Raw genomic sequence first — 23,679 nt, forward strand, 5'->3', positions numbered from 1 at the left:
TTCAGTGCCTGCGCGGAAGTAAAAAAACGCCAAAAATCGGCAAAATCTCGTGCACCGAGCATCCTCATGTGACTGTTCACTTCCTGAGCATGCGCAGAAGCTGAATCTCACGTGGGCACGCGCATGCATGCGCATCTCTATTTTTCCAAGCAGGACTGCGTACCGGACCATCCATGCAACAGCCCACTACTGGGTTGACCCTAAAGAGGCAGAAGGAAGATCTGGTCTTCTTGAGGCAGAAAGAGATCTTCTCAATAATCAGAGCAGTGTTTCTCGGCAGGTTTTAAGATGCATTGACTACAACTCCCAGACTCCCCCAGCCATTACCTCTCTACTCTTTCAGCACATGACTGAGAGGATGCCATGTTGCTTGAAAGTGGACAGAGCTAGAATGCTGGACGGCCATAGAACAGTAAGGAGAGTCTATGGAGAATCTCAATCATCCTTCTACATGGGGCTACCTTTGAAAAGTGTTCGGAAACTTCAGATCGTGCAGAATGCAGCTGCAAGAGCAATCATGGGCTTTCCCAAATATGCCCATGTTACACCAACACTCCGCAGTCTGCATTGGTTGCCGATCAGTTTCCGGTCACAATTCAAAGTGTTGGTTATGACCTGTAAAGCCCTTCATGGCACCGGACCAGATTATCTCAGAGACCGCCTTCTGCTGCACGAATCCCAGCGACCAGTTAGGTCCCACAGAGTGGGCCTTCTCCGGGTCCCGTCAACTAAACAATGCCGCTTGGCGGGATCCAGGGGAAGAGCCTTCTCTGTGGCGGCCCTGGCCCTCTGGAACCAACTCCCCCCAGAGATTAGAATTGCCCCTACCCTCCTTGCCTTTCGTAAGCTACTTAAAACCCACCTCTGCCGCCAGGCATGGGGGAACTGAGATGCTCTTTCCCCCTAGGCCTTTACAATTTTATGCATGGTATGTCTGTATGTATATTTGGTTTTTTATATTAATGGGTTTTTAATCATTTTTAGTATTGGATTATTACTGTACACTGTTTTACTATTGCTGTTAGCCGCCCCGAGTCTCCGGAGAGGGGGGGCATACAAATCCAATAGATAGATAGATAGATAGATAGATAGATAGATAGATAGATAGATAGATAGATAGATAGATAGATAGATAGATAGATAGATAGATAGATAGATCTAGGTCATGGTTGTCCCAAAGGTGCTTTTTCCAAAAAGCAGCTGGATTTTCTTGGTTGTTTTTCTTTTAACAGAATAACAGAGTTGGAAGGGACCTTGGAGATCTTCTAGTCCAACCCGCAGCTCAAGCAGGGAACTCTATCCCATTTCAGAGAGATGGTTGTCCAATCTCTTATTGAAATCCCCCAGTGTTGAAGTACCCACAATTTCTAAAGGTAAGCCATTCCACCGGTTACATGTTTTCATCATCAGGAAATTTCTCTTTAGTTCTAGGTTGTTTCTCTCCTGGATTACTTTCCATCCTTTGCTTCTTGTACTGCCTTCTGGTCACGGTGAAATGATTAAATATTGGAACTCTGTTATTATTTCAGCCTTAGTCTTTCTGAAGAATTGAAGAAGCTTCTTGGATGAGAAGCGAAACGTTTTCAAAGGAAAACGCCAAGAAATTCCAAAATGGAAAAAGGACGTTTGGGATAACAGTATCCCTCATCCATTACCCTGGGGGGGGGGGGGGAGTTATTGACCCCCTCAGAGAGGGTCCGCAACTTGGGCGTCCTCCTCGATCCACAGCTCACATTAGAGAAACATCTTTCAGCTGTGGCGAGGGGGGCGTTTGCCCAGATTCGCCTGGTGCACCAGTTGCGGCCCTATTTGGACCAGGAGTCACTGCGCACAGTCACTCATGCCCTCATCACCTCGAGGCTAGACTACTGTAACGCTCTCTAAATGGGGCTACCTTTGAAAAGTGTTCCTCAAAAGCTCCTCAAAACCCACCTCTGCCGTTAGGCATGGGGGAATTAAGATAATCTTTTCCCCTAGGCTTCTACAATTTATGCATGGTATGTTTGCATGTATGATTGGTTTTATAACAAGGGTTTTTAGCTGTTGTAGTATTGGATTTTTACATTCTGTTTTTTGTCACTGTTGTTAGCCGCCCCGAGTCCACGGAGAGGGGCGGCATACAAATCCAATAAATAAATAAATAAATAAATAAATAAATAAATAAACGGTAAGGAGAATTGACATTCACAGATTTGTTACTGAAAAGTAACCGTGTTTTGGGCATCGCGGGCCTAGAAATGCTAAAAATAGAAAACTGTTTTGGGGCGCAAGTAAGGGACAATTCAAATGTTTTCTTGTAGACTCACCCTCAGCATCACTTCTTTGCCCAACAAGTCATACAGAGACGCTCCTTTCGAAGTGATTTCTGAAGCAAGCTGCCTGGCTGTCTTCAAATCGCTGATCTAAACAGACATTTGGAAAAAAACCCAGAGTTTACCTTTCCAAACAGAGTTAGTAGGGAGGAGTGGAGAGGGAATGCTTCTAACTAAAGCCGTATACGGAGGTGGTAGCCTGTTTGGAGGTGCCTGTTCTCCAAGCAGATTAATAACTGTAATCATTTGTGCACAGGCTACAATGGATCTGAATAATTTATTTGTTCATGAGTTGGTGAGCAATAAGCTGGGCATTATGTTATTTTCGCTGAACCTTTCGATTTTGAAGGAAAAAGAGCTGCACAAAATTCCAAGCTGGAATGTGCTCCTGGTCTGGATTGAGGGGATGGGAGAAGGACCACATCAACTTCTTACCAAAGGTCACCATAGATCGGTGGTTCTCAACCTGGGGCTCGGGACCCCTTTGGGAGTCAAACGACGGATTCACAGGGGTCCCCTGTGAAAAGACAAATTTTCCATGGTGTTAAGAACTAAAGCTTCTATTCTGGCGCCTTGGAATATATTTTTACAATCCGACCAATCAGGCATTTACATTGAGGGTGACCCTCTGGCCTTCCTGCCTATCAACTTCAAGCTCTGTTGGGAGAATTGGCGCTAGACTTATAGCTGGGGGTCACCACAATATGAGGGACTGTATTAAGGAGTCGCAGCATTAGAAAGCTTGAGAACCACTGCCATAGATGCTGTTTGCCCTACATCAGTGACAGCTAATCTTTTTTTAGCTGTGTCTTTTTAAAGGTTGTGTGAACTTGCGTTTAGATGGATGGGGATGCACGATATGCGCATTTCAATGATTATGTGTAAGATAAGATCCAGTCAGTTTTTAAAGGAACTTATGTATCACTTAAATCAGGGTTCTCCAACCTTGGCAATTTTAAGACTTGTGGACTCCAACTCCCAGAATTCCTCAGCCAGAATTCTGGGAGTTGAAGACCACAAGTCCCCCCCCCCCCCAATTTTTAAAAAATTTTCTCCACTTTCTCATACACAAATTCAACATGTTTATACCTTCCACTGTTACATATGTCTTACAGAGTTCATAATTGTACATTTTATCCATCGTTCATAAACTCATTTCATTTTTAAGAATAAAAAAATAGGTAATAAACATTGCCTGCCCCTTTAACCATTCTTTCTTGCACTCCCTTTCCTCTTCCACCCTTTCCTCCTCCTTCCTCCTTTCCCTTCACTCCTAAACTTCTCTCTTCCTCTTTCATTTTTTCTTTCTCTTTATCTCTCTCTCATGACGCTCACCCACTCCCTACCTTTCTACTTCCTCTCCAACCCTCTAATCCTTTCCTGAGTGTCCCAACCTATATATTTGCAGGCTGTTACTCTAAAATCATCTTTGACTGCTCTGTAACCATTAATATTCTATTTTATTTCTTATGACTCCAAAGATAATACTAATTTATTAGACTTGTATGCCGCCCCTCTCTGAAGACTAATTTTTTTTCCGGGGTATGTAACACTAAATTCACTTCCGCCAATAAAAGGCTAATTTTGTCATTGGGATTATTCCTCTGCTTAGAACCCACTTTTAACTCCAAATTTAATAGTTATCCTCCTTTAAGACCACATGTCTTATTGCTGTTAGCCGTCCCAAGTCTCCGGAGAGGGGCGGCAAAGAAATCCAATCAATCAATCAATCAATAAATAAACAAACAAACAAATAAATAAAGTTGCTAAGGTTGGAGACTCCTGACTTGAATGATGCTTTAAGCCTCAAGAGGAAAGGCAAGACTCAGCGCATAAAAGAAGTTCAAAGTTCCTTACTCTGGAACCCAGATCAAATTTGAATTTGCCGACGTCTTCTTCACCCATAGCTGTGGTTTCCATCCTTTTGCTCTTCATGGCGTTGTAAAGCACCGTGGTGATCTTCAGCAGCTCCTTCACAGCATAGCCATCAGCTTGGTAAAGTTTCTTGGTGTTGAGCTTTATGTGAGCTTTGGTGGCCTGTTGGAAGAAGAGGAAATGAACGCTCACCCCTCGCTTTCTCCATAGACATTTATATCTCAGGAGGAAGCGGTTCACAGCTATTTATAGAGAATTCCCAAATGATTTCCAACTCAGGAAATTAAAATGGAGCATTGCAGGTGCTCCATCACTGGGGGTTTTCAAGGAGAGACTGGATGATCATTTATACAGAATGGTATATGTTGTGGTTAGCTCTGGCCCAGTTCCTGCCCCAAGGACTGTGGATGTGGGGGAGACATCCACATGCTGCAGGCCTGTTTTGCCCCCGGTGGAATCTGCTGATGAAGGCTCCTCTGACCAAGAAGACAGGAGTGACAGGGAGGAGGAGAGTGTGGTAGACAGCTCAGAAGGAGATCAATTATCTCTCTCCTCCTTGGATTCAGAACAAGAGTTAATGATACAGCCACGCATGCGGAGAGCGATGCATAGGCAACAACAACTGAGAGATTATTATCAAAGAAAATGAGGCCACCTGTGGTTGGGTGGGGCTGGGGTCATTAGTGAGGCTGCTATAAATAGCAGCCTGTGGGTTTGGCCATTGTGGAGGATTATCTGATCGTTGTATTTCGTGACTGCTTTACTGACTTTGACCTTTTGTGTGCTGATTTTTCCCCGCTTTGAAACTAAACCAGGGCAAAGTGTGTTTCACTTTGTGAAAGAGGAAGGACTGTGAATTGCCTCACAGCTGCAAACTAAGTATCACAGAACTGATAAGGGACTTGTACAAATTACCAGTTTGTTTGGAGACCAGTGCTCTTTGCTATACCAAAAGAGGCTTAGTTTAAGTGAATTTTCATTATAAAGAACATTGTTTTGAATTTTCAAACATGTGTGTGTCTGAAATTTGTACCTGTGAATTTTTGGGAGGAGTGTACCAGAGAGCCCAACAGAACAGTATAGGGCAGAAATGTCAAATTCAAGGCCCAGGAGTCAGATCTGGCCTGCAGGATGCTTAGATCTGGCCCTGGATCCACCCTGGAAACAGCGAAGGACTAGCCTGCAGTGCCTCTGCTAGAGTAAATGGAGCTCAGAAGGGCTGTGTGATGCCCCCTCAAGCTCTGTCTTTGCTGGCAGAAAATTGCAGGAGACCGTCGCAACTGGAAATGGAACTCGGGAGCCCATTTTCACTGGACGAGCATTCGGGCCATGACAGGCACACATGACATGCGTGACCAAACGCTACCCTGATGCAGCACTTAATAAAATCGAGTTTGACCCAGCTAGTATAGGGTCTCCTGCATGGGCAAGGGTTTGGACCAAAAGACGTTCCTTCCAACTCTGTTATTCTATGTCTTCCTACATGCCTTCTGACTAGGTGCCACAATTGCTGGGATCTATAGCCTGCTTTCAAATATATATATATTTTTGCAAGAGCCAATTTTTATTTGATGTGTTACCATTTATTTGTCTTTTCTCCAGACACTTTGAGGTAGCATCCAGGGCAACCTCTTCTACAACGTTATTGCTGCATGAGCCAACTTGTGAGATAGGTTGAATGAAATCATAACTGACCCAAAGACATAGGTGATGTCTCGGTGGCTGAATGCAGCTCCTCTGATTCCAGTCCTATATCCTAACAATACATCAAATATGTTTTAACCCCAAAATGGAAGTACTTTCAGCGAGAGCCTAAAATACTAACAGAGTAATACAGGGAAGAAAAAGAATGCTTGAGCAGTGATTTATCCCAGCATAGCAAACGCCGTCTGGACTAGTCAGTTCCTAATTAACCAAAAGAAAAATTCTGCACGGGAATTTTATTGTTTTAGTTCGCCCAGGATGAAATTTACAGTTGATCAATTCTTCAGTTAATTGTCACATCAGTTTTATCCATACCAAGTGGCCTCCTTCCCCCTCCCCCCGCCAAAGGCTGCTGCACTTTTGCTGAATAGCCATAACGGGATCACTTGTTTCAACGGACCCTGCTCTTTCAAAACCCATTGCCGACCCACAATGCAACCTCAACGGATCTATTAAAGTGTGGTCGTTTTATTTGGGTTTTACTCCCTGGTTTATAAGGCATAGGTCAATCCAATCATGTATATGGATCATTTTATATACAGTGGTACCTCTACCTAAGAACGCCTCTACTTATGAACTTTTCTAGATAAGAACTGGGTGTTCAAGATTTTTTTGCTTCTTCTCAAGAACCATTTTCCACTTACAAACCCGAGCTTCCAAAACTGTAACCGGAAAAGGCAGGGAGGAGTCTCCTTGGGGACTCTCTAGGAATCTCCTGGGAGGAAACAGGGCCAGAAAAGGCAGGGAGAGGCCTCCGTGGGGTCTCTCTAGGAATCTGCTGGGAGGAAACAGGGCCGGGAAAGGCGGGGAGAAACCTCCATGGGGCCTCTCTAGGAATCTCCTGGGAGGAAACAGGGCCTCTACTCTCCCTGTGGTTTCCCCAATTGCATGTATTATTTGCTTTTACATTGATTCCTATGGGGAAAATTGCTTCTTCTTACAAACTTTTCTACTTAAGAACCTGGCCATGGAACGAATTAACTTTGTAAGTAGAGGTACCACTGTGTGTGTGTGTGTGTGTGTGTGTGTGTATCTGTGTGTGTATCTCCAATCATTTTATATATATAATGGATTGGATATATCAGCAAATATATCCTTCTTTTTCATTATCAGCAAACATATTTTACATATATATATACTGCTCAAAAAAATAAAGGGAACACTCAAATAACATATCCTAGATCTGAATGAATGAAATATTGAATACTTTGTTCTGTACAAAGTTGAACATGCACAACAGCATTTAAGAATTGTCTTAAAAATGCGAGTTCCAGGTATAGTTATAAATGAAAAGGCAATAGCTGTCGCAATCTCTGGAACATTTAAAATTTATTTTAAAATTGCTGAGCTTTTGTCAAACCCTATTGACTTCATCAGAGTATATCAGAATAGGGATTGTTGAAAGCTCAGTAATTTTTAAATAAATTTTAAATGTTCCAGATATCGCGATGGCTTTTGCCTCTTCATTTATACACACACACACAAATACTCTGTATTTTTCAGTGTATAAGACACACCTTTTTCCTCCCTAAAAGAGGCTGATAATTTGGGTGCGTTTTATACTCTGAATGTAATTTTTTTTTCAGCCCTAACTAGCTGCTAATGATCTTCCCAGCTCTTACCTTGCAGGCTCTTTCATTGTTTCTCTCTGCAAAGAATGTTTTCCAAACGCTAAGTCTTTGCAGGGTTTTTTTCATTACTCTAACTTGCTCTGAGTAAGTTTCTTTCCAGCCCTAACCAGGCGCTAATGATGTTCCCAGCTTTTAGTGGCTTGCAAGCTCTTTCACTGTTACTCTCTGCCAAGAATGTATTCCTAACCCTGTCTTTGTAGGGTTTTTTTTTCATTGCTTTACTTGTTCCAGATATTTCTTTCCAGCCCTAACCAGGTGCTATGAATGTACTCAAGCTCTTTCATTGTTACTCTCTGTGAAGAATGTTTTCCAAGTCCTAAGTCTTTGCAGGGTTTTTTTCATTACTCTAACTTGCTCCAAATGTTTCTTTCCAGCCCTAACCAGAGCTAATGATGTTCCCAGCTCTTATCGGCTTACAAACTCTTTCACTGTTACTCTCTCAGAATATTTTTTTTAACCCTTAACCAGGGGATAAAATAATGTGCTGAAGCTGACCAGACTAAGGACGTTAGCCAGATGAATACCTGGTAAGCAGATTCTTTTCCCTATTTTCCTCCCAAAAAATAAGGTGCATCTTATATTCCGGTGTGTCTTATACTCTGAAAAATACGGTACACACACACACACATTAAAACTGGAAATTAAATGAGGAATGTGCATCCCTGGGAAAGGCCAATAGGAAAAAAAGGAGAAAATGTTCCTGCCCAGGACTATTTACCAACCTAACCGTCTGAGAGATGATGAATGTAATCTCTACCCCAGGCAGACAAGTCATTAGGGATTCAACACATCCATTGCATTTATTTCCATGTAACTCATCGTATACTAAGAGTCTTCAGCATTATTAATCTCAGGATTTATCATCAGCTTCTGCCTCAGCCAGAAAATTCAGATCCAATTTTCAAACCACACGTCTATTTTAATTTCTTTCTCTCTCTCTCTCCGCTCTCCTCTCTCTCGTCTTTCCCTCCCTCTCTTCTGTCTCTCTCATCTCTCTCTCTCCCTCTCTTTCCTCTCTCCCTCTCCTCTCCTCTCTCCCTCTCCTCTCATCGTCCCTCCCTCCGTCTCTCTCTCATCAAAAGTGCTTTTATTCAAAAATTAACTCGAGAACACTCTGGTATTGAATTTGATCTTTCAGGGCCCTTCAGAGACATTAAATGAAAAACTCACCATAAACTGAGCGACAGCCTTAATGAAAAAAACCCTGTCTTGTTCTGTTTCAACATCGGACGGGATATCAGTCTGAGGCTCGTATCTGCAAAAGGGAATACAGAATTAAGCATTTTAGCTTCAAAGTGCTTTACAGCCCTCTCTAAATGCTTTACAGAGTCAGCCTATTTGTCCCCAACAATCAGGGCCCTCATTTTACCAACCTTGGAAGGATGGAAGGCTGAGTCAACCTTGAGCTGGTCATTATTAAACTCCAGCCTGTAGGCAAATTTAGCCCGTAATTTTTAACCATTGCACCACCAGGGCTCAAGGCGTGATTGGTATCATACACAAAAAGAACATGGGATGAGAACTAGGCAGGGCCAGTACAAAAAAATAATCTTACCGGTTTATTTCAATTTAATCTAATTTAGTTTATGTAATTGCAAACCACAATTGAAATAGCAATTTTTGCAGGACCTCTGGCCTGTCCCAAAACCTTAAAGTTTGAAACTGCAAATAACCCAGGAATCATAGGTTCTGTATCACCAAAGTGTTTTGTTTAAAAAATACACAACTTTCCCCCCCAAGCCCTTATATATTACCAGTCTTTTTAATTAGTAAAGAATGTCCTAATGTTTTTCTTTTACTAGTGTCATGTAAATAAATATTGTTATATCTTTGTATACCACTTACATGTACATGACCAAACAATTCAAAATAAAATAAATTCATTAGAAGAATGCAAAACAAATCGAGGAAAGAAATCTTAATCTCAAAAATATGTTTGAACTACCAAAAAGAAACAACAGATGGTATAAACTGACAATCAAGCATCAACATTTTTAAAGCTATGAATATATTTTAGTTTCAATCTCTCCCCGCCCCACAAACTGGAAATCTTCCAGAATACTTCAACTTCCATTTTAGAAAGCTCCAAGCACTTCACCAGAACTGTGAGTGCAGTTGCTGATATTTATTTTCAAATTAAAGCTAGGTACCAACCTTTTCACCAGCCAAATGAGTATTTCTGAAACCAGCATGAAATTTGGAGTCCGGAAATTCTCCATTGAGATAAGCCGTGGATAGCCCAGAGCCCTCATCATCTCAGTAAAATCTTTAACAAAAAAATAAATAGGAAACCTTTAATAAATTCAAGTACGGTACATTACATCTGAATTTTCTTCTATGCTGGAATGGGAAAACTGCATTCGGTATTCATGGCATCGGACCAGAATATCTCTGGGACCGCCTTCTGCCTCACGAATCCCAGCGACCGATTAGGTCCCACAGAGTTGGCCTTCTCCGGGTCCCGTCGACTAAACAATGTCGTTTGGCGGGACCCAGGAGAAGAGCCTTCTCTGTGATGGCCCCGACCCTCTGGAACCAGCTCCCCCCGGAGATCAGAACTGCCCCCACCCTTCTTGCCTTTCGTAAGCTGCTTAAAACCCACTTAAGACCCATCTCTGCCATCAGGCATGGGGGAACTGAGACATCTCCCCCGGGTCTATATAGTTTATACATGGTATGTTTGTATGTATGCTTGCTTTTAATAATGGGTTTTTAGTGTATTTTAAATTATTAGATTTGTTACATTGTCTTTGTTATTGTTGTGAGCCGCCCCGAGTCTACGGAGAGGGGCGGCATACAAATCTAATAAATAATAACAATAATAATTCTGCTACTAAGAGATATTCATGAAGAGTACAGAGAGTCCTTGACTTGCGACCACAATTGAGCCCCAAATTCCCCTGCAAAACAAGGCCATTGTTAAGCGAGTTATGCACCATTTTATGTCCTTTCTTGCTGGAGTTGTGAAGCGAATCACTTCAGTTTGTCAGCTAGTACCACCGTTGTTAAGCAAATCTGGCTCCCCCATGATTTTGCTCATCAGGACTTTGCAAATGGTGATCACATGACCCCCACAAGACGTTGCCGCCATCATAAACATGAGCCAGTCACCGAGCATCCAAATTTTGATCACGTGACTATGGGGATGCTGCAACGGCCACAGTTGTGCGAAACAGCCCTAAGCTACTTTTTTTCAACGTCATAATTTTGAACGGTCACTGGACAAGTGGCTGTAAGTCAAGGACTATGTGCATACAAAAAGATGGACTACAACCATATAAATAAATTCATATATTTTCTCTAAAAATGCTTGGAAACTGCCAGCTAGGTTGGAAGAAGGGATCAAGCGAAGGCCTAGTTTGGAGTCAATGCAAGTGTCAGTCTTGCTGTGTTTCATCCTTCAACTGTGCTTCAGCTGTCATGCTTTCGATGCATTCACTTCCGATTTATTTATTTTATTTATTTATTTGTCAAAAAAGTATAGTATTATAGTACATATTAACATAACATAACATAACATAAAATAACATAACATAAGTAGAACTGCCAATCAGTTTCTGGTCACAATTCAAAGTGTTGGTAATGACCTTTAAAGCCCTTCATGGCATTGGGCCAGAATACATCCGGAACCGCCTTCTACCGCACGAATCCCAGCGGCCGATAAGGTCCCACAGAGTTGGCCTTCTCCGGGTCTCGTCGACCAAACAATGTCGTTTGGCGGGCCCCAGGGGAAGAGCCTTCTCTGTGGCGGCCCCGGCCCTCTGGAATCAACTCCCCCCAGAGATTAGAACGGCCCCCACCCTCCTTGTCTTTCGAAAATTACTCAAGACCCACCTTTGTCGCCAGGCATAGGGGAGTTAGTATATTCCTTCCCCATGGCCATTACAATTTATGTATGGTGTGTTTGTGTGTATGTTTGGTTTTTATAATAAGGGTTTTTAGTTGTTTTATTAAATTGGATTGTTACATGTTTTTTTTATCATTGTTGTTAGCCGCCCCGAGTCTGCGGAGAGGGGTGGCATACAAATCCAATCAATCAATCAATCAATCAATCAATCAATCAATCAATCAATCAATAACTAAATAAATAATAGAAAGGATAATAAGACAGTAGGACAGGGACATTAGGCACATAAGTGCACTTATGCATGCCCCTTACAGATCTGTCATGAGAAATGGGGTGGGTGGGAGTAGGTGTTGGGTTTTGGGTGGGGGGGACGTTTGCTGGAGGAGCCCACGTAGGTTTCGTTACCTCTGGCGAAGAGGTGATAAGGGGTACATTAATGGTGTGCATTCCAAAAGTCTGATGTGCCGGTGAAGATGCGTCCACCTGACGAAGAGGGACAATGGGGATTGATTGTTTTTCCAAGGGGGGCACTTGGGGTTACTTAGATATGGGCAACTATCACGCCTTTTCCTTCAGAATTTGCTTTGCTTTCGATGCATTCTGATTTAGAAGTTTTGAAGTTCATTTTGAAGTTCAAAATGGATTCTGACTTTTACTTTTACTTTACTTTGCTTAAATTCTGAGTGAAACCAATCTTGACAGCATAGTTGCAAGCGACATAAATTTGACCTCCCCCAAGATCCATGAAGCCTTATCTCCCAGGCGAAGACAAGCATTCCGGGAGATAGTTGTACTATAGATCCCATGCTTTTCCGTTTCTTCGTTGAAAGGATTAGTCAGTGATGTCATCATTACTTGGGAGACCTGCGGGGTGGGCTCCTTCCATCTCCCCTATTAAGGAGCTGGAGTGAATGTCGGGAGTTCATTCTACAACGCAGCAGCACTTGGGTCTCAAACGTGGACTTCCTAACGCCCAAACCAGTGTCCTAATCTCATGAGCCACCACACCTCTGGGATATAAGTGGTAGACAGTCAAGTTATTGACTTTGTCTATTCAAGACAGGCTGTAGTGGTTTGCACCAGACAAAGAGGAATTCATCAGAGAAATTGATGGGGTAGGATTAATATCTGTCATTAACAATAGCACTAGCACTTTGACTAATATACCCCTTCACAGTGCTTTACACCCCTCTCTAAGCGGTTTACAGAGTCAGCCTATTGCCTCCAATAATCTGGGTCCTCATTTAACTCACCTCATAAGGGTGGAAGGCTAAGTCAACCTTGAGCTGGTCTGGATCAAACTGCTGGCAATCAGCAGAATTAGCCTGCAGTGCTACACTCTAACAGGAAGGAAGGAAGGAAGGAAGGAAGGAAGGAAGGAAGGAAGGAAGGAAGGAAGGAAGGAAGGAAGGAAGGAAGGAAGGAAGGAAGGAAAAGGAGGGAGGGATATTAAAAAGAAAGATAATGATAGAAAGAAAGAAAAAGAAAGAAAGAATGAATGAATGAATGAACAGAGGGAGTGTTAAGAAAAAGAAATAAAAATAGATGATGAAAGGAAGGAAGAAAAAGAAAGAAGGAAAGAAAAAAAGAAAGAAAGAAAGAGAAAGAAAAATAAAAAGTGGGAGGAAGGGAGGAAGGAAGGAAAGAAGGAAGGAAGAAAAAGAAAGAAGGAAGGAAGGAAAGAAAGAAAACAAAAGTGGGAGGAAGGGAGGAAGGAAGGAAGGAAGGAAGGAAGGAAGGGGAATACTTATATACCATTTCACAGTGGTTTACAGCCCTCCCAAAGCGATTTAAAGAGCCAGCCTATTGCACCCAACAACCTGGGTCCCCATTTTACTGACTCAGAAGGATGGAAGGCTACGTCAACCTTGAGCCTGGCGAGATTGGATCTACCAAACCTCTGGCAACCAGTGATCAGCAGAAGTGATCTGCAGTACTGTACTCTTAACCACTGAGACACTGTGGCTCATTGCAAGAACAACTTCATTTTCTTCTTTGGAAAAAAAGGACACCCTGTCCATCCAAAAAATAAATAAATAAATCCTGATTCGGTGGCTGGGTTTTAGCACATCATTTCAGATCTTGGTTTCTTGAATAAAATGACAAACCAGAACGTGAATTCACTAACGGTGGTTTGCAAATTACCAAAGCTGGAAATGAGCCACGCAGTAAAGCAAAAAGGAAAGACATCACATTATGGATTAGTGTAATGTGTGAACACTGGGAAGACAGAGCGGAAGGCAATGAACTCGTAAAGGAATTTTTCCCCAGGGAGAGCAAAAAACACTAGATGAGGGCAGTGACAGAGGCTTCACAGCAGAACTCATTCTGCATGCTACGCTTTGAAGCGCGGCCTGCCAACAAATGAAAATGAAGTGCAGAAAACCGCAGGCTGGCGGCTGAATTCTGTAATGAAAACAGAGTTTGGTGCTTGGCTCATAATTAGTCATACGTGTCAACATTAGTTTCCTAAGTATGAAAAATAAGATAACGCGATGGGCTGTGGGCAGTATATGCCCATTTATAAAAAGCAGAATTATGTCAGCCTGTCTTTACGTTGTCACAATGTGGGTCATAAATTTTCATGGGTACTTTTAGAAACTGTATGCTGTATGACTACTTCCATACACAGGTAGTCTTCAGCTTGCAAGGGCAACTGGGACCGGAACTTCCATTGCTAGGTGTTGTGGTTAGCTCTGGCCCAGCTCCTGCCCCAAGGAATGTGCAGGTGAATGTGGGGGAGACATCCACATGCCGCAGGCATGATTTGCTCTCGATGGAATCCGCCGACGAAGCCTCCTCTGACCAAGGAAGCATGAGTGACAGGGAAGAGGGGAGTTTTGCAGACAGCCCAGGAGGAGATCAGTCATCTGTATCATCCCTGGATTCTGAACAAGAATTAATGACACATCCACGTATGCGTAGAATGATGCATAGGAGACAACAACTGAAGGATTATTACAAGAGAAAATGAGGCCACCTGTGGTTGGGTGGGGCTGCTATAATTAGTGCTACAGATAAAAGTGCAGCTTGGAGTTTTAGCATCATGGCAGTTTATCTGATTCATTGTTTCATCAAGATCGTGGTTTTTGTGCTGTTCAAGATTGTGTGTGGACTCTCTGGACTTTAGAATTGTACTCAATTTCCTAGTTATTGGATGAGCAATTGGATTGCATTTAACCTGTGCCTTGTGTGTACCAGAAAATCCCTTTGACATTTAAAAAGGGAGCTGTTTCTGTTTTTCTGTTTATAAAAACTTTTGGGTTTTCCTTTTATTGTGTGCTGTGTGTCTTCCTGGACTAATTACCCTGTAATTACAGGCGGTTGAAACACGTCGGCAGAACACTAGGGAAGGCTGTTTAGTGATCTGCACCTGTTTTTGCCATGGTTGTTGAGCGAATCATCCAGTCATTAATTAAATCCTGGGGTCATGTGATCTATTTTTGCAGCCTTCTGACAAGCAATGCCAATGGCGAATCCAGATTCATTTAACAACCATATTACTAACTTAATAAATGCAATGGTTTACTTAACAACATAAATGTTGGGCGCAACTGTGGTCTCAAGTCAAGGACTACCTGTACAAAACTAAACTATTCTGACTTTGTTCTTTATTGAGGCCCAATTTTACCTCAAATCACTGCTTTTTATTCTTTATGCAGTTTATTTTTATTTATTTTTATTTATTCTTTATGCAGTTTATTTTTATGCAATTTATTGCTTTTTATTTTTCATAGTTTATTTTTTATTCAATTAAATCACAGTCTTTTTTTTTGATCGACACAATGTAAAAAAAGATGTTGAGACTCTAGAAAGAGTGCAGAGAAAAGTAATAAAGATCCTGGTAGACGACTGAAAGCTGAAACTTAGGAAGAACAGTTGCTGGAACTGGTCATGTCTAGTTTGATGAAAAGAAGGATATGATAGCATTGTTACAATATCTAAGCATTTGCCACAAAGTAGAGGGAGTCAAGCTATTCTCCAAAGCACCTGAGGATAGAACAAGAAGCAATGGATAGAAACTAATCGAGGAGAGAAGCAACCTAGAACTTAAGGAGGAATTTCCAGACAGTTAGAACAATTAGTCAATGGTACAACTTGCCTCCAGAAGTTGTGGGTGCTCCACCACTCACCACTGAACTACTCTACTCTACTCCAGTCCAGTCCAGTCCAGTCTCTCTATTCTCTTTTCCTTATTTGATCTGGTTAAACATGTTGTGTGAAATACATCCAACGTTCACCATTTTAGCTTCTTGTAGCACCAGATTGATCTGATCATTACATCCCAACACACACACACACACACACACACACGCCAAAATGAGACTCCCCTCTTCTTTGGCCTCTAGTACAGGAAGACAGACTGACTCACTTCTTCAAATAGAGACAATTTCAGATATAAACTAAAATCCAGGAGAGACAATTTTCTGACTCAGAAGCTTTTCATCACAACGGTCCTCAGAGGAAGGCCAAAAGTGTACCAGAGGCAAAAGGCACCTTATATATCATTTATCACTATTTTATTAAATTTGGAGGCTCCCAGTGACATCTGGGGGGTTGGTGACGATTAAACACAGGATAAAGCAATAAAGCAATAGAAAGCAGAGATCGGGACATGCAGGTTTAACACAGTTATTGGTATTATGGTGGCATTATTTTAATTTAGGAATTAAGTGGTTCCTCCAAACCTGATGCCCTTCACATATGTTAAAACTCCCTCTGTCTCTACCATAAGATAACCCTAGCCTAGAGACATATATGTATACCTATAATGTTTAATGTTTAATGTTTGTTTGTCCTTTTTAAAATATATACTGTATAATCAATTTTTTTAAGGACATGTCCAGTGGCCAGGACATAGTGGGAGAAAGTTCATTATTATTATTCCTCTTAGGTATATTAGACCAAAAGATAAACAAAGACAACTGATACTTGATAACAACTGTGGCAAGAATTTGTTATGCACAATTCTGGAAAAAGGAAACAGCTCCCATCAACCTATTGACAACAAATAAAATACTTGAAGTGGCAGAAATGAATAGACTTACAATGCGGATAAAAGAAAAAAGAAGAAACGGATTACTATAAAATTTGGGATTAATAGTACAAATGGCTCAATAAAGTGAAATAAATAAAATAATAAAAGTAGTATAGAGGCGATATTAATGAGAGATGGAAAAGTGTAAAATTGTAGATAGTTTATTATGTAAATGTGGAGTGAACGATAGATAGCATAAATTATGTAACTTTAATAACTTTAATACCAATTGCAATTTAATATGGTCATTAAGTACTAACTATAAGAATGATAATATATTAAACGATATGAACAACTGCATATGATACGGAATGATAAGAATAAGATAGTTATGAGAGTAATAGAATATTTCTCTCTTTTTAAATTTGCGGGGGGGGGGTTGTTCAGATCTTTCTTTTTCTTTTTTGCCATTATTGTCAAGTCTTTGTATTGTAATTATTATATTGTATGTTTTTTAAGAATTCTCAATAATTTTTTTAAAGAAAAAACAAATTGTTTTTTAAAATAAAACTCTCTCTCTCTCTCTCTCTCACACACACACACACACATACACACACCATGCTGGCTGGGGACGATGGGACTCCACATCATCTTTAAGCTTCCAGGGAAAAACAGCTTTTGTTATTGTGGATGCCTGCAGGAGGCCTCTCGATGGCAGCAGCGGGCAGGGATTTGGCTCGCGCCTCTTTGCTACCATCTGCGATCGGGATGATTCTTGCAGGCCAGCTATGCTAGCCTTCCTGGGACTCCTACCTGCCAGGGTTGTGGAACATGGATCAAAACGGTGTGTGTGTGTGTGTGTGCTGCCCTGAGCTCTTTGGTGATGGAAGTGCGGGGATCACGGCGCCGCGCTCGGGTGATTAATTAAATAATGGAATAATTTAGAGGAGGCTCGCTTGGGATTTCTGCATCGGACCGTCCCACACACCCTTGGCCCCGTTGGACTTACTCCGGAGATCGCGGAAAGACATAATGGCTTGCTGCAACGGTTCGTCGGGTAAACGCCACCCAGGCTTCACGGCAGGCCGCGCCGCTTACGTAGCCATGGCAACGGGGCGACGGCGAGCGATGGGGCTCAAGCGAAGCGGAAGGCGGAGCCGCGGCGTCGAACGCCCCGCAGGCGGGAAAGCGAATGGGAGGCGAGGAAGAAGACGGGGCTGCCCGGACTTGGTTCTGCGCTGCCCGGGGGTTGAATAGGAGAAAGCAAAGTAGCAAAAAGGTAAAATAAAGTAACATACAAAAGAGTTTGCAATATGAAGACAGTTATCCGAAACATCATTCTTCCTGAGATTAGGATGGCTCTGACCCGGGGCGTGTCACTGGAGGTATGATTTGTTAAAGTCCATTTAGTTGACAATAGAATAGAATAGAATAAAAATTAGAATACAGAATAGAATAGAATAGACTATTGGAATGAAGAATAGAATAGAATAGAATAAAAGTTAGAATAGAGAACAGAATAAAATAGAATATTGAAAAGAAGAATAGAATAGAATAAAAATTAGAATAGAATATTGGAATGAAGAATAGAGTAGAATAGAATAAAAATTAGAATATAGAATAGAATAGAATATTGGAATGAAGAATAGAATAGAATAAAATTAGAATAGAGAATAGAATACAATATTGGAATGAAGAATAGTATAGAATAGAATAGAATAGAATATACAGGTGAAACTCAAAAAATAAGAATATTGTGCAAAAGTTCATTTATTTCAATAATTCAATTCAAAAGGTGAAACATAATGTATGAGAGAGCCTGGTTACATGCAAGGCAAGATTTCCCCTAAAACCTATATTCCAAATACAGTATGTCAATTGGACTTGCTGTACAATGTGCTGTATACACCCGATCCATTCTCGCTTCAATTTGTACCTTCAATCAGACTACCGTATTCCATTATTATAATTGTTGCTAGAATTTGAGAGGAGAATTCTTTGGCATTTCCAATATTGTGACCCAATGTGGAGTAGAATATCCCCTTAGCTCTGTCTGGTCAGAACTATCAGCCTCCTATACCTTCCCTTGACATTGTACATTCTTATTGTACCAGGACTAACAATAAAGCCTTTATTGTTTTGATAAATAACACAAAGCATCTCTTAGGAAATGCTCCTTCCCTCTTTGCCTCAAAGCTATTCTCTTTACCCTCTACATCAGTGTTTCCCAACCTTGGCAAGTTGAAGATATTTGGACTTCAATTCCCAGAATTCCCCAGCCAGCATTTGCTGGCTGGAGAATTCTGGGAGTTGAAGTCCAAATATCTTCAACTTGCCAAGGTTGGGAAACACTGGTCTACATAAGTCTCTCTCATATAATATGTTTCACCTTTTAAGTTGTGTTACCGAAATAAACAAACTTTTGTACAATATTCTAATTTTTCGAGTTTCACCTGTATATGAGAGAGACTCATTACACGCAAAGCAAGAGAGTTCAAGCCCTAATTTGTCATCATTGTGATGATTATGGGGTACAGCTCATGAAAATCCTAAATCCACCGTCTCAGAAAATTAGAATATTACATGCAATCAATACAAGGATTGTACAAAGAACAATTTCAGACCTCTGAAAAGTATAAGCTGCCCCAAATCTACAGAGAGGGGCGGCATACAAATCTAATCAATAATAATAATAATTCAATTCAATTCAATTTATTAGATTTGTATGTCGTCCCTCTCCGAAGACTTGGGGCAGCTCGCAACAATAATAAAAACAATATTCCAGCGAAAACAAATCTAATATTAAAAAGCACATAAAACCCTATCATATTTTAAAAAGCAAACAACATATACATACCCAAACATAAATATAAAAAAAGCCTGGGGGAAAGATGTCTCAACTCCCCCATGCCTGGCGGTATAGATGGGTCTTGAGTAATTTACGAAAGACGAGTGTGGGGGCAGTTCTAATCTCCAGGGGGAGTTGATTCCAGAGGGCCGGGGCTGCCACAGAGAAGGCTCTTCCCCTGGGGCCCGCCAAACGACATTGTTCGGTCGACAGGACCCAGAGAAGGCCAACTCTGTGGGACCTTATCGGCCGCTGGGATTCGTGTGGTAGCAGGTGGTTCTGGAGGTACTCTGGTCCAATGCCATGCAGGGCTTTAAAGGTTATAACCAACACTTTGAATTGTGACCGGAAACTGATTGGCAGCCAATGTAGGCCACGGAGTGTTGCAGAAACGTTGGCGAATCTAGGAAGCCCCACGATGGGTCTCGTGGCCGCGTTCTGCACGATCTGAAGTTTCCTAACACTTTTCAGAGGTAGCCCCATGTAGAGAGCGTTGCAGTAATCAAACCTCGAGGTGATGAGGGCATGAGCGACTGTGAGCAGTGACTCCCTGTCCAAATAGTACTGGTACACCAGGCAGACCTGGGCAAACGCCCTCCTCGCCACAGCTGAAAGATGATGTTCTAATGTCAGCTGTGGATCGAGGAAGACGCCCAAGTTGTGAACCTTCTCTGAGGGGGTCAATAGTCCCCCCCCCCCAGGGTAATGGACGGACAGATGGAATTGTCCTTGGGAGGCAAGACCCACAGCCACTCCATCATCATCATCATCATCATCATCATCATCATCATCATCATAATAATAATCATGCATATGTATTCAGAACTTGGTTTGGGTCTCTTTTGCAGCAATTACTGCCTTAATGTGGTGTGGCATGTAAGTTGTCAGCCTGTGGCACTGCTGAAGTGTTATGAACGACGTCAATAGTGGCCTTCAGCTCTTCTACATTGTTTGGTCTGATGATTGGCTCAGGAATTCTGGGAATTGGAGTCCACAAGTCATAAAAGAGCCAACTTTTCCTACCCCTTTTCTAGGGGGTTCAGGTCAGGCGAGTTTGCTGGCCAATCAAGCACAATAATCCCATGGTCATTGAACCAGATTTTAATGTTTTTGGAAGTGTGGGCAGATGATAAAAATATGATAAAGTGGATGTAAAACAAAAATAATTGCAGTATAACAGTGGAAAAGGATTATAGAAAAATCATTAAAATGCAGCATATTTTAATGCTTTTTCTTTTTACATCCACTTTATCGTGACATTTTTAATTTATTCCACTTCATTGTTCTTCAATAACAATTTGTTTGAATGTCCTAGTAGGTGATCTGGGTTTTGTATAAACATTTCAAAGGCTTATAGAAAAAAATATGTTATGGCAAATGGCTCTGAATTATAACTTGCAATATAATTCAAAGAAATTGCTAGAAATATTTTTTTCAAATGGTATATATTAAAAAAATCATTAAAATATACTGCATTTTAATGATTTTTCTATTTCTTTTCCACTACTGTCCTGTAATTATTTTGTTTTACATCCACTTTATCATGATGTTTTTAATTTATTCCACTTCATTGTTCTCCTTCAATAACACTGTATGTATTTCCTAGTAGGTGATCTGGATTTTGTATAAGCATTTCAAATGCTGTCATCTTTCCTACTTTTCATTGTTGTAATACATTTAGAATGCAAATGGTAGCCAAGTACAATGGTATTTATACAATAGGAACTGAAAGCTATTAAAACTGCAACAGTCAAACTAAATTAAACCTTTCCATATGGAAAAATTAAATTCTGTCATATTTCTCAAAGTTCCTCCTTCTTTCTTCAGTTCACTTTTTCTTCTTACAGTAACTTGTAATTATCTAAACCAGGATACATTTCTTCCTTACTTAAGGAGTTCTTGCTGTACATAGGAAAAGAGCAAGTGGAACTGGGGTGTGGAGTTAAGTGCATCATTAGTTTAGAGTCATTACATTGCCACAAATGGTCCAAACTGTCTGTCCTAACAGACAGGAAGCAGCAGGTGAAGCTAGGAAAAATCACATCAGATACATGTACAATTAGCACAGGGCCCCCACAAGGTTGTGTACTTTCACCACTTCTCTTCTTTCTATACACTAATGACTGCATCTCAGACGATCCATCTGTTAAACTACTGAAGTTTGCAGATGATACAACAGTGATCGGACTCATTCGAGACAATGATGAATCTGCATACAGATGGGAAGTTGAACAACTATCCTTGTGGTGTGACCAGAACAATCTAGAACTGAACACACTCAAAACCGTAGAAATGGTGGTAGACTTTAAGAGAAATCCTTCCACCGTTCCACCTCTCACAATACTAGACAACACAGTATCAACAGTAGAGACCTTCAAATTTCTAGGTTCTATCATATCTCAAGACCTAAAATGGTCACCTAACATCCAAAACATCATAAAAAAGCACAACAAAGAATGTTCTTTCTGCGCCAGCTCAGGAAGCTCAAACTGCCCAAGGAGCTGCTGATTCAGTTCTACAGAGGAATCATTGAGTCTGTCATCTGCACCTCTATAACTGTCTGGTTTGGTGCTGCAACCCAACAGGACCGACACAGACTTCAGAGGAGAATCAGAACTGCAGAAAAAACAATTGCTGCCAACCTGCCTTCCATTGAGGACCTGTATACTGCACGAGTCAAAAAGAGGGCGGGGAAAATATTTACTGACCCCTCATATCCTGGACACAAACTGTTTCAACTCCTACCCTCAAAACGTCGCTACAGAGCACTGCACACCAAGACAACTAGACACAAGAACAGTTTTTTCCCCGAACGCCATCACTCTACTAAACAAATAATTCCCTTAACACTGTCAGACTTTCTACTAAATCTGCACTTCTATTCTACTAGTTTTTCTCATCATTCCTTTCACCCATTTCCTCCCATGTTGACTGTATGACTGTAACTTGTTGCTTATATCCTAAGATTTTTATTAATATTGCTTCTTCATTGCTTATTTGACCCCTTTGACAATCATTAAGTGTTGTACCACATGATTCTTGACAAATGTATATTTTATTTTATGTACGCTGAGAGCATATGCACCAAGACAAATTCCTTGTGTGTCCAATCACACTTGGCCAATAAAAAATTCTATTCTATTCTATTCTATTCTGATCTAATCCTTCTTGAATCTGTTGACAGTTATCTGGTGGCAATTTAGTACTGAACTTTAATTGACTACATTCTTGTGTATAGACCTGAACGTATCTTCCGTGCTGTTACGTAAGAGCCATGGTGGCACAGTGGTTAAAATGGAATATTACAAGCTAATTCTGCCAGCAGTTCAGCAGTTCGATTCTCACTGGGTTCAGGGTTGATTTCCATCTTCCTGAGGTGGATAAAATGAGGATCCAGATGGTTGGGGGCAATATGTTGATTCTGTAAACCACTTAGAGAGGGCTGTAAAAGCACAACGAAGCAGTATATTAAGTTTAAATGCTATTAATGAAAAGGAGGACCAGGGGAGACATGAAAGCAGTGTTCCACTATCCCAGGGATTGCCACAAAGAAAAAGGAGTCAACTTATTCTCCAAAGCACCAGAGGTAGAACAAGAAGCAATGGGTGGAAACTAAACAAGGAGCGAAGCAATTTAGAACTAAGGAGAAATTTCCTGACAGAGAGAACAATTCATCAGTGGAACAGCTTGCTTCCAGAAGTTGTGAATGGCCCCAAACTGGAAGTTTTTTAAGGCCCGCTTTGCAAGCGGGAAAATGGAGATCGCTGATTGGTTGAGCTATCCGACAGCTCTGTATTAAAAGGGAGAGATGTCAGCCTGGTTCCTTTGCTGGATCAAACTGTTATACCATAAGGAGCTATTGTTACTAGTCCTGACTCCTGACTCTTCAGTACCAGAACTCAACATCACAAATATAGCATTTAAACATCTTATGGTCAAAACCAGTGAAGGGTTGCAAATTTTTTTACTACCATACTGTGGGTGTGGCTTATGTTGTGGGTGTGGCTTGCCAGCCATGTGACCAGGTGGGAGTGGCTTGGCGATAATGTGACCGGGGATGGCTTAAAGGTCATGTGACTGGATTAAAGGTAGGCAACTTGACGTCACTCACATCAAGGGTTTGGGTTAGGATGCTTGGCCTCTCCTTGCCTCAAGGAGATACAGTTTCCCTCTCTATTTACTGTTATTGAACAACCAAAATATAGAATAGAATAGAATTTTATTGGCCAAGTATGATTGGACACACAAGGAATTTGTCTTGGTGCATATGCTCTCAGCGTACATAAAAGAAAAAGATACATTTGTCAAGAATCATATACTATTTAATTCTATGTATATATGACATATGTGTACACATACATATTACACACAGACACACAAAAATATACACTACCTACTAAAGTGTATGTACACACACACACGCACAGCTCTTTACTTCCCGGTCTTGAGAAAATCAGCCCACAGCAGATGATCACTTAATAGCC

The 23,679-nt window shown here is 41.2% G+C and overlaps 1 protein-coding gene across 2 annotated transcripts in view; it reads right to left on the minus strand.

The window, feature by feature from the left end:
* Nucleotides 1-17,508, minus strand: part of CLUAP1 (clusterin associated protein 1) — a 63,300-nt gene extending 45,792 nt beyond the window's left edge. The window contains exons 1-5 of one of the 2 annotated variants that reach the window (XM_070761000.1): nucleotides 17,357-17,508; nucleotides 9,677-9,788; nucleotides 8,693-8,777; nucleotides 4,170-4,349; nucleotides 2,307-2,402 (exon numbers count right to left, since the gene is read on the minus strand). In XM_070761000.1, coding sequence (XP_070617101.1) covers nucleotides 2,307-2,402; nucleotides 4,170-4,349; nucleotides 8,693-8,777; nucleotides 9,677-9,788; nucleotides 17,357-17,378 — 495 coding nt within the window. In that variant the 5' untranslated portion in view covers nucleotides 17,379-17,508. The remainder of the gene's footprint in view (nucleotides 1-2,306; nucleotides 2,403-4,169; nucleotides 4,350-8,692; nucleotides 8,778-9,676; nucleotides 9,789-17,356) is intronic. The other variant, XM_070761001.1, reaches the window with a different exon arrangement.
* Between the last annotated feature and the right edge of the window lie 6,171 nt (nucleotides 17,509-23,679).

Source organism: Erythrolamprus reginae, chromosome 9 (assembly GCF_031021105.1).
Source record: "Erythrolamprus reginae isolate rEryReg1 chromosome 9, rEryReg1.hap1, whole genome shotgun sequence".
NCBI lineage: Eukaryota > Metazoa > Chordata > Lepidosauria > Squamata > Dipsadidae > Erythrolamprus > Erythrolamprus reginae.